Source organism: Pteropus vampyrus, unplaced genomic scaffold (assembly GCF_000151845.1).
Source record: "Pteropus vampyrus isolate Shadow unplaced genomic scaffold, Pvam_2.0 Scaffold513, whole genome shotgun sequence".
Lineage (NCBI taxonomy): Eukaryota > Metazoa > Chordata > Mammalia > Chiroptera > Pteropodidae > Pteropus > Pteropus vampyrus.
Genome location: NW_011889294.1, coordinates 465189 through 476870, shown reverse-complemented (window position 1 = coordinate 476870; position 11682 = coordinate 465189). Strand labels below are relative to the sequence as shown.

The 11682-nt window shown below is 48.2% G+C and overlaps 1 protein-coding gene across 1 annotated transcript in view; it reads right to left on the bottom strand.

Annotated features, from left to right (window-relative positions):
- Window positions 1–1666: 1666 nt before the first annotated feature.
- Window positions 1667–11682, bottom strand: part of ASB13 (ankyrin repeat and SOCS box containing 13) — a 27483-nt gene continuing 17467 nt past the window's right edge. Inside the window, exons 5-6 of the mRNA XM_011383338.2 lie at window positions 5834–6025; window positions 1667–4578 (exon numbers count right to left, since the gene is read on the bottom strand). Coding sequence (XP_011381640.2) covers window positions 4451–4578; window positions 5834–6025 — 320 coding nt within the window. The 3' untranslated portion in view covers window positions 1667–4450. The remainder of the gene's footprint in view (window positions 4579–5833; window positions 6026–11682) is intronic.

Below are 11682 nucleotides of genomic sequence, written 5' to 3'. Positions count from 1 at the left end.
GTTGTGTGTGTGTGTGTGTGTGTGTGTGTGTGTGTGTGTGTGTGTAAGGGGGGCAAGGGAGAGAGAGCTGCCATGAATCTTTATGGTTTTCAGACCCTCAGCTTTTAGGAGGCACCCTGTTTAGATTGGACCCACTTAAGACATATTTTCATTCAAATTGCCAAAGATCACAGGACTTTCACGCCCACAGAACTAGGACCTAGCTGTCAATGCCATGTGGTACCAACACCGAGAAAGACTCCAGGGTCCAGAAGTATTTTCCAGGCCATTACAGGGAGAACAGTAAATGCCACAGTGCTGCCTAGAGGGTGGGCAAGCTGAACACCGCCTGCTACGCCCTCGTGGTCCACCCCAACTTACGTCTGTAAGATGGCACGGCTGCTCGCTACATGAGCGACGGGGAGGCTTTGTGTTGGGAGCCAGTCTTAGGGTCGTTTCATGAATCAAGGAACTCAACCGCTTAAGAGTAAAGAGTTTTGCCCCCTGGAAAGAAAGCGTGAAGGGCGGTTCTAACGAGCAGCCCGGGGGAGGACATGGACACGCAAGACATTCTTTTCGTTTCAAACAACTTCGAAGCTGTGTGCAGACTCATCTAGGAGTATTGATGAGTGATCTGTGCCAGCGTCAGCGTCAGCCTGGGAAGGAGCAGGGGAGAAGACTCCACTTCCTTCCCTGGAGACTAGACGGGACCCAGAGATGACAGAGAAAGGGCTGCTGGGAGACTCCTTTCTTCCCTGCACCTCCCTCACCCCACCTGCAGAGGGCAGGCAGCGCCCAGGAGCGGGAAAGGGGACGTCACGCGACATTTCCCTTCAGATGAGGTGCAGGCAGGCCCCGTGAGCCACACAGCACATTCGAGCTTGTCGAGTCCCGTCTATCCAAAGAAGGAGCTGCGACCTGTTTCCTCGTCCAAAGATGAGGTTGGTCCAAAAACAGCGTCAGCCCCCATTGCGGAATCTAAGATCTTGTATCCCAGAACACGACTTTGTGGCCAGCGGGAAGCCGAAAGGCATTCTCGAACAGAATTTAGCTTATAGCTCTCACACGGATCGCATCCTCTTTTTAAAAAAGACATTTCTGCCCTTTGTCTCTCAACTGTGCTTTAAATCTTTATCATGGAAAAAAAATGCCAAAATACATGGAGAACGACATGTATGTTATGTTTTCGCCACCCAGTATGAACAAACAGCAGCATTCTTCAGCTTTGCCTCATCCGCTTCTAAGAAATGAAATGTCACAGAACATTGACGTTCCCTTTGTTCCTGTCCCCAAGTCACATGTCCCTTCCTCACCCAGAGGTAAGCACAGCGTGATGCCGGTGTGTGGGTTCTGTGATTTTATGCATTTGCTACACACCTCGGTAGCCCCGGATACTTACTTGGGCTGTTTTGTTCAGTTTTTTCAAATAGATTCACACCGTATATAAATAGGTTGGCAACTTTTTTTTCATCCGCCGTTATAATTTTTAGATCTATGAGTGTTAAAACACGTAACTCTAATTCATCTTAACTTTCATAGAGTGCAGGCATTGTACAAATATACTCTCCAGTTCTCCCCTGCCAGTGGGGTCTTTTACTATTATACGGTTGCTGCCTTAAACTTCCCCACACTCTCCTTATGAAACGTCTGAGTTTAAGGTATGTTTGGAAAAGCAGAAGTACCGGGCACATGTATTATGCACTTTTAATGGTCCTAGGGAGCATCTAACAGCTCGACAAAGTACACAAATCAATTAATACCTGCTCAGCAGTCTATGAGTTCCCATTGCCCATGTTGCCCGTCAACATGAAGAAACCGTCAGACCTTTTAATGTTTGTCAAGCCGATAGGATGTGGCGATATAGTTTTGTTTAATTAAATATTCACTAATTTGTATTTCTCTGATCACGACTGGCCATCCTTTTCTGCCAGGGGACATCTGAGGTTTCCTCTTTTGTAAATTTCCTCTCCATAGTCTTTGCCTATTTTTTTTCCCCCTATAGGGTTGTTAATCTTTTTCATGATTTATAAAAGATCTTTATATATTTACATTACCAAGCATTTGTTAGCTATGTTGCAAACGTCTTTTCCAAACCTGTCGGCTGCACTTTGAGTTTTAAAATGTCACCCGAGAGGTCTTCTGCATATAGTCCTCCTGAAATAGTACCCCAAAGTCAGAAGGGAGTTGTTCACACAGTTATAAGGTCTACAAACACCAATAAAACTGTAGTCCGGTCATAACCATGTAACGTTTACATTATATGGGAAGCACTTTATACTTTTCGAGGCATCTTTTAATCACCGAATTTCAGCCTCAAAATATATATGAGGCTAGCAGGGGCCCCATTTCTCATCCGTAACATTCATTCGTTGATCATCGACATCCTTTAATGGTCAAAGTCTGGACTTTTATCTTTCTTCTGCAGCCGAGAAAGTTTGTCCAGGGTCACGGCCGTACTTAAGGGCACAGGCAGGTGTTGATTGCAGCTCCATAAAGCTGGGGGCGGGGGAGGGACAGGAGGCCCTAAAGTCTGTCATCTGGGCCCCTAGGCAGTACCTCTCCACACGAGGGCGGCACCGAGCTCAGCATTAGGAGAGAAGGAGAGGCAGAAAGACCTGCATCTGAGCCAGGCTTGGAGCCATCACGTCACCTTCCAAGACGTGGGTAGGATGACAGCGGCCCCCCTGGACTCACCCAGGCTGGAGCCCATCCGCATTTCTGCTTCAACGAGAAAAGGGCCACGCGGACCCACGGACGGACTCTTTTCATCGAGCGGTGAGGGTGGGGCCCAGACCGTCACCCTGAGCGCCCACTTGTGGCAATGTCGCCGGCTCGTGGCCACGGCAGGTCCGCCACACGGACGAAAGCGCGGAGCCAGGGCTCGTCCCCTCGTCGCTCTCAGCACACGCAGAAACAAACACGCGGAAACACGCAGAAACACGGCTTTACCCGGAACTTGAACCCGAGACTGAAGCCAAACGGGAATGGCGGGCCTGCTCGGCACGCGGTGACGTCACGGCGGCTGTGGCAGGGAGGCGGGACGGCCCTGTGCAGCCCGCAGGACACCGTCCACCAGGCCTGGGGCCCCATCAAGTCGCCGTGCAGACACTCGGCACAGCCTCGGAGCACTTAGGCTCGTTCTCTGGGAGGAGTTGACTGAGGCAGACCTCGGAGCATGTGGCGATGTCTGCATTTCTTGGGACACTGGCTTTGGGCTTGGCCCCTGACCGCGTTCACGAGTGGTGCCTTCTCCGTTTCCCCAGAAACCAAATATACCTGAACTAATTATGCAAAGTCCCCTAGTTTAACTCCCGGTCTTCTTTTTTGTTTGTTTATAATTACAATACAGAATCTCAGGCAGACAAATGCAGTCTGAATATACTTCACCTCGTGGCTTATCATGCGGAACTACTTATTTCTATTGCTATAGGACCGGATCGCAAAATTTTCCTTCCCCGCGCTGGGTAATGAGTCTGCTTCTGATGGGGTTCGAGGCGCGGAGACCATGCCTTAAGCACAGACGGTGTTCCACGAGTGTCTGCAAAACGCATGACTCAGCGGTCGGTGCCGGCCACCCCCTCCACCAATTTCAGAACTTCAAGGAGTCAGTAAAATTTAGGGTGGGAAGCAATTCATTGGGCAACCATAGAAACACGAAAATCATTCACATTCGTGGAAGTGTGTGCTAACACGTCCTCACGTTGCCTTTTGTTTTAAAGGCTCGTTAACAAAACCTGTTACAGCCTCTATGTCTTCTAGAGGTTTTTTGCATCCCCGACATAAACTTTTTAAGAGACCTAAAACCGAAGGGAAAACTTCCCACGAAACGCTGTGCTGCTCGTGGAGACCGAAGAGCCTGAGTCTTCCCCCACACGACCGTACACAGCCCTGAGTGCTAGGCACACCTGGGCAGGTGGGCCCGGGAAGGTGCCCACCACGGCTCCAGGAGAAAGCACCCAGGTGGCAGCTGTCCTAGGCCACGTGGCGGGACCTCGGCTTCCTCGGGCCTCGGCGCCCTCTGCAGCACAGGCTCCACCCTCTGAACCCCCAGGGCCGTCCCGGTGCTGAATTAAAGAGGTGACACCGTGCGGGCGCGCGGAAGTCAGCTGCAGCACCCTCCACCCCCAGCCCCGCCCGGCCTCCCCCTGGGCTCCCAGAGGGGTCTTTCCCGAGAGTCCCTCTGAGGAAGGTCGGCAGAAAGAGGACAACTGGACGGCTGGGGACGCCAGAGTTAGAGCAGAGTTCCAGGAGAGCCAGCGCAGGGGCCACGTCCCCAACAGAAGCCGAGGCAGGGCCTTCTCGATGCCCTGGAAATACTCTCCAGGCGTCTGCAGCGAAGATGAAACAGCACGGCCAGTGGGGACCCGGGGAGCGTCGTCCCATCTGCGGCAATCGAGGGCTTCAGACAAACAACGCTGGGATTGGCCAGGTCAGCAGCCTCCGGCCTGCGCCCGCCTCCTGTGCCTGCAGCTCAGTTGTAGGAGAGGTAATCGATGAGCCTGGAAGGGATGTCCAACCTGGCGATTTTCTCCAGCCCTCTGACGCCGGTGGCCTTTCGCAAGCTCACCCTGCACAGCTGGGACAGGGTCAGAGGTGTCTCTGGAAACAAAGGACAGGAAGCACATGAGGTTAGCTTAGCAGAGCTGAACATAGATAACTATCCTTCACCTTAAAGAATGCCAAGGTGGAGCTGGGAACGCCTCCGCCTCCCTTTCCCTGGAAGGAGGACGTGGCCCTGCTACGCCTTCCCTGGAAGGACGGCCAGGGACTGAGGAGGCGAGAGCGAGCGATGGAATCGCACCGACATCCACGGGCGTTCCATTTTGTGGGCGCTTTTGTGGGGTTTTGTTTCTTTTCGCTTTTTGCGATTTTTTTTCTCCCACTATGATATACCCTAGCACAAGGATGTGTCGGCAAAGCTGTAATCTACAGCCGGTAGGCTTGTTTATCAAACTTCCAGACAAATGAGGGACAGGGTGAGGGTCAGTGCCAGGCACATGCTGGCTGCCAGCTCCTGCCGCTCCAGGTCACAGGCTCTGCTCCCACTACTGAGTGCCACAGGGCGGGCGCAAGAGGACCCCAGGAGAACAGTGGCACGCCACAAAACAGCTCGGAAAGAGGACGCAATGCGGGTCCCGATGGCAGAGCGTCAGGACCTCAGGACTAAGCAAGCGGAAGCCTGAAGCCGTGGCTCAGGAATGCGAGCAAGCCAGGGCCGAAGGTGGAAGCCACCTGGACGTCCCTGGCAGCCGAGGCACGGGGACATCTGCAGAACAGAGCCTGGCCTGGAGGGCTTGCCTTTTAGAATGATCTCTGTTTGACAAAAATGTAAATTAACCGGAGAGTATTCTCTATTTTTGAAAGTTTTCGAAAGAAAAAAGTTCTTTGCAAGAAAATAATTAAGACGACTGATGAAATTTATTTTCCCATGTTACTTTGTCCCCCAAATTATTTGGGGAAAAAAAAAACCATCATCATTCAGGAAATGTTTAGCTGACAGATACGGAGTTTGCCACAAGCTCATACTGGATTTTGGTTGGGTCGAGCTGGCAAAATGTTGGATTAAGTGGTTCTTTTTAAAACCGACAGGTGTTGAAAGACTTGTGACTGTTATTCTATGTAAAGTCGTTTAAAATTTGTACCCAAAGAAGAAATCTTATCCTTAGCCAGATCGTTTGTACTCTGTGTCCTGAAGTATAGGTGAAGGTTACATCTACATTCTCAGCCTCACGTGGACTTAGTCCGAGATGGTGTGTTTACTCCTAAATGATCTGCTATGTATCTTGCATAACTGCCTCCCGGGCAATTCTAAAAGGCGCTGCGTCATTCAAACAGCTGGGAGAGCTGGCCTCACTTTCGTAGTGCTCGAAGCACTTGGCGGGGGCGCTGCTGCTCCACGTGTAGTCAGAGGGCTTCTTCCCCCGGTTGTCCCGGGCGTAGATGTTGCCGCCAAACTCGATGAGCATCTCGATGAGGTCCACGTTCTTCACCTTGGCCGCGTGATGAAGGGCTGTCTCGTGCAGCTTTGCCGCATTCACATTGGCCCCTGCGGGTCCAGAACAGAAACACCCATCACCAACGAGAGAATCTGGAGCTGAGAGAAACATGGGCTTGGATCTTTTCATCGAGCACAGTATGTAAAAGCAATCCTGGTCCAGGAAACAACATCAAGACAGACTCTGCTGCAGCCTTTTCAAAATCTTTTTCAAAATCCAAAAACAGTAGTTATTTTTTTTTTCTTATCACCAGAGAGCTAAGGACAGGCAGCAATACTAACGAAACGTAACTAGAAATAGAAAAACAAAAAGAAGAAAAGTAAAATGACTTTCCTGTGAGTTAAGAGGTGGTCCTAATGCCCACAGCCCCTGAGACTGGAGGCTCAGACTGAGCTACTCAACCCCTCCTGCCTGTCCAGGCACACGTGCGCCCATCACGCGTAGCTCACACATGTGCACACCATGCACACATGCACACACACACACACACACACACACACACACACAAACACACACACCGAGGCACAGGACAGAGGCTCTAAAAATGTGTTGCATAAATGAGGGAATAGTCCTTAAACTTAAATATGTTTTTTACTACAGGGAAGCCCAAAGGAAAAACAGGAGATTGTTTCCCACACACCTCAGAGTTCAGGTAAGAGAGGAGGTCTGGTAGCTGTGAGTTCAGCTCTGCCATCCACCCCTTTCCCGTGAGAACAGTAGACATTCAGACAGATGCAAACAGGCAATAGGTAAATGCGGCACTTTTAAATACATTTAAAGACACAGATGTGATTAAAACGTTTGTATAAAATGTCATCCTTAGGGCACAGCCATCAAAATTCTACTCAGCGGGATTTCTTGGAGCCTCAAAATTCTTTTTAAGAAAAATACTACTTCCTCAAAGCCTGCTCCTAAGTGGATATAGAGAAAGGAGATAGAAGAGATTTTTTTTTTTGTCTGTTTTTGTTTTCTACGTTCACTGGGCCGGACCTTCTAAATCCTGAAATCCTACTTTTTTTTTTCCAATTACAGTTGACATACAGTATTATATTAGTTTCAGGTACACGGCATAGTGGTTAGGCATTTATATAATTTATGAAGTGGTCCCCCCGATATGTCTAGTCCCCGCCCGGCACCGTACACAGTTATCACAATATTATTGACTATATTCCCTGTGCTGTACTTTAATGCCCCATGGCTATTTTGTAGCTGCCAATCTGTACTTCTCCATCTTTCCCTTTTTCACCCAGCCCCCAATGCCTCTCTCATCTGGCGACCATCAGTTTGTTCTCTGTATCTATGAATCTGTTTCTGTTTTGTTTGCTGGTTTGTTTTTTAGATTCCACTTATCAGTGAGATCATATGGCATTTGTCTTTCTCCGTCTGACTCATCTCACTTAGCATGAGACCCTCTAGGTCTGTCCGTGTTGTTGCAAGATTTCATTCTTTTTTTGTGGCTGAGTAATAGTCCATTGTATATACGTACCACCTCTTCTTTATCCATTTGTCTATCCAAGGACACTTAGGTTGCTTCTACATCTTAGCTATTGTAAATAAGGCTGCAATGAGCACAGGGGTGCATATATGTCTTTTCAAATTAGTGTTTTCGATATCTTCGGATAAATACCCAGAAGTAAAATTGCCAGGTCATGCGGTAGTTCTATTTTTAATTTTTGAGCAACCTCCACACTGTTTTCCACAGTGGCTGCACCAATTTACAATCCCACCAACTGTACACGTGGGTTCCCCTGGAGAAAACTCTTTTAAAGAAGTCCAGCAAATAGCTAGCATCAGTGAAGTTATCCCCCAAATAATAGGTCAAATCACAGTCATAAAATATTATTAAAGTGGGGTTTTAAAAAAAATCCGATCACCAGCATGTCACCATGCAATGCTACGTGCGGAGGGCCAAGTCAGAAAATGAGAGGGCATAAGGCTATTAGACTTTCTAGTCCCACTGCTCAAAAATATTTGAAAAAATCCTGCTTTCTGATTTCTGACTGAAAATAGTTTTGGTCCCCTAGTGGATCATGAAAGCCACGTGACAGTGGTCCGTGACAGTGGACCGCGTGATCCCCGGAACACTCTGCCACGGTGACACAGGTGAAGAGACGCTCTCTCTGCTTCCCACAGCCAAACTCAGAAGTCCGGTCAGGAAACAATCCCCCAGTGAGGAAGAAGGCTAAATTGCCTAACGTTTTAATTTGGCAGAAGTGCATTGTAAGAATAATATTTAAAAGCAGTATAGTAAGTAAAAGAAGCATTTTCCCTGTGGTCTAACCACCGTTCGGCATCATGGGTTTTCTTCCAGTACTTTCCATGCGTGAATAAATAAGTGTATGGTGTTGCAGTCACCATGCAAATATGAATTGGAAAGCTAAATGCAAACTTGTAATGAAAAGTAAGTGGTAACGTCTACAGAATCGAACATCCTAGTAGCTTTCTCTCTGGTCATTAATCCTCACAATATTCTTGCCAACAGGGAACGAAAGAGACTGTCTCTATGTTAGTGACAGAGAAGGGGGCACAAGGCAGGTAAAGCTTTTCTCGTGGTGAAGGAAAAAACTATGGCTGAAAATACCCCTACAGAAGACACCTCCCTTCCTTCCTGTTCAGTGTGCTTTCTCTGTGGACAAGGCTTCTATGGGGTAACTCTTTCCAGAGGGTACAAAACGGGATCTTTTAAAAACGTGTTCTTGGCATCATTGGATTGGGTATAAAGAAAGGACTGGTGACTAAGAGGAAAGCTGGCACGCTCTGCAGCAGTTGGGAACAACGGGCCAGAGGTACACAGGGCAGCATGGGTGGGTTTTGAAAACAGGGCTGAGCAGAAAAAAAAAAAAACCCTAAAAACAGGAAATACGGTAAGATCTATATAACACAGTACCATTTATGTCCATTACAAATACATGCTACAAGCGACGATGTGCATCTTACAAAAACACATACAGATACACATTAGGTGGTGGGATGTGGGGGGTGGGGGAAAGAAGGGAGAAGCGGGGGGAACTGGCTTTGTGTGGACTAAGGATGGTAATGTACCTTGAACCGAGTGTGGAGAGAGAGAGAGCCTAAGAGTCAGCAAAACAGCTGATGCATCTGGGAACTGAGTATCCTCAGCCTCATGGTTCAGAGAAAAGGGGCCAAAGTCTGCTCATTATCGAAATCCTGCTTTCAAAGCAAAATAGGACTGCAGTGGACTCAGAGTTAAACCTTAGCCAGCGAAGACAAGGAGGGACTGTCACCAACCAGCTCAGCACAGCAAGACCCCGGCACAGTTCCCTGGCAGAGCAGGCACACACAGCTCACTTCCGTGTGGCTGACACAATAACGGAGACACGTGTGACAACAAGTACTGTGCTGGGAAGGGGGAAGCAAACACTCACTGTTCAATCAGCTGCTCTGAGCGCTTACAGCAGAGTTAAATATTTACTGCCGGCGATCAGATTAAAAATCACCCCACCATAATAATGGGACTTTCCCCTTCCCCAGACCTCCTCCTCTGCAAAAATCATAAGCAGCTCGGGGACTGGGCCTCATTGCTCCAGAAGACGGACAGCCTCCGTATCAGCCCCTGCCGTCACCCTGGCCCCCCCACAGCTCAGCTCCAAGAGCAGGGCCCGGCCCTCTCTGAAATCACGAGCATATTTTTCTAGAGATGTGGTCAGTGGTTTTCATTCGATTTTCCAAGGGGTCTGTGACCAGCCCTGCACAAAGCTGAGAATCGTTGCTTTAAAAAGAATCCATATGCTGTCCTTTTCTCTCTACTTTTCCTATAGCTAAAAAGAAAAAAAAAAAAAGAGTTTTCTGGAATGAAAAGAATTACAATAAAAATAGTTTCCTTAAAAAAGAAAAAGACTGCATGTACTCTACGAAGGAATGTAGAGGCTGTCAGAGGTTGGAGTAGTAATCAAGAATGGAGCCCCGAGCCGACGGCACAGTGGCAGCCAGCATCGCGAGACGGCACTGACACATCGGGGATGCTTCCCCCAGGAGGATCTCTCCACCCCTCATTCAGTCCCCCAGGTCTATGGAAACTCACTTGGAAATCTACCAGGTCCCCTGTTTCAGGCTTAGATGGACATTCAGTCACCTTCTCACGCCTTTCCAACCCGCCCCGCGGGCGCGGGCGTGGTCCCGGGGTGGGGGTGGGCGGGATGACCTAACTTCCAGCATCCAGTGTGGGCCCTGATTGGGTTCACCCCTGCTCCCACTCGGGCCCGAGCCAATCGGAATTTGACAGCGGTTTGGACACGGGGCCCAGTTAAGGCCAATGGGACATAATAGGAGGCGTGAGGGGGAAGCCTACCAGGAACCTCGGGAGGTGACGCATCTGACTTCAGCCACCTCAGCATGTGGTCAGGTGAACACTTAGGACAGCAGAATTGCAAAATTCAAAGGACGTGCGTTCTTGATGACACCGTCGAACCCCTGGGGCAAACTGACTCTGAAACTTGCTCTCGTTCTGGTTCATTCAGTTGCCCGAACCAAGAATTAAACGCCTCACCCAGGTGGAGCTGGCCTCCTATCACGAAGGAGAAATTACCTCTCAAGTGTTAATCCAGAGAGGATATTGGGATTAACACCATTAATTTGACCCTTCCCCCTACAGACGCAACAAAAGGAGCTACAACCGTGGAACGAGGGAGTACTGAGCGCGTACAGAGGGTTGGTGCGCTGTGAAACCCATATTTTAAAAGCTCAGCAGTAATGATAGGTAGACACCCTACCTAGGCCGACACATGGGACCAATCCTCTGATGAGTGACTTGGCGGGAAGACTTACGACGGTTTCTAATCTAGATAGTTTCTCATTGCATAAAAAATAAGAACTGCTCCCATAACCAACCTGACACAAAATGAGTCTTTTTCACTGAAAAGACTTAAAAGCGACACCTTAAAGTGAATAAGACTCACTCCTAAGAAACTACATGGAACTTAAGCTCAAGTGACCATCATCCCAAGAGAATTCATAATCCTTCTGAATAGTTTTGTTTTGTTATCTTAAGCTTTATCCAGAATAGATGAGCTAAATTTTTTTTTCTCAACAAAATATTTAAGTTGGGTTCATAGTGAAAACTCCTCGTCAATACCCTCTTTGGCTGCATTGTAAAACTCCTGTAGTGGACAGGTCCTGAATCCAACTTCGGTTGGCTGGGTTCTTCTTTATCTTGCTTGCCTTTTTCATCTTGAGAACTTCTCTACCCTGAGCATTTTTTATTTTTTTATTTAAAAAAATTTTTTTTAATTACAGTTGACATACAGTATTATATTAGTTTCATATATTAGTTATATGACATAGCGATTAGGCATTTATATAACTATGAAGTGATCACCTCAGCAAGTCTAGTAACAATCTGTACTTCTTAATCCTTTTATCGTTTTCACCCCTCCCCCCAACCCCCCTCCCATCTGGCAACTGTTCATTTGATCTCTGTATCTATGAGTCTGTTTCTGTTTTATTTGTTCATTATTTTGTTTTTTTAGAGTTCATATGTGACATGATACGGTATTCGTCTTTCTCTGAGTTGTCTTGGTGTGGGCCTCTTTCAGTTCATCTTGTTTGGGACTCTGTGCTTCCTGGGCTTGTATGTCTATTTCCTTTGCCAGTTTAGGGAAGTTTCCAGTCATTATTTCTTCCAACGGGCTTTCAGTCCCTTGCCCGCTCTCTTCTCCTTCCGGGGCCCCGGTGACGCGAATGTTGGTAC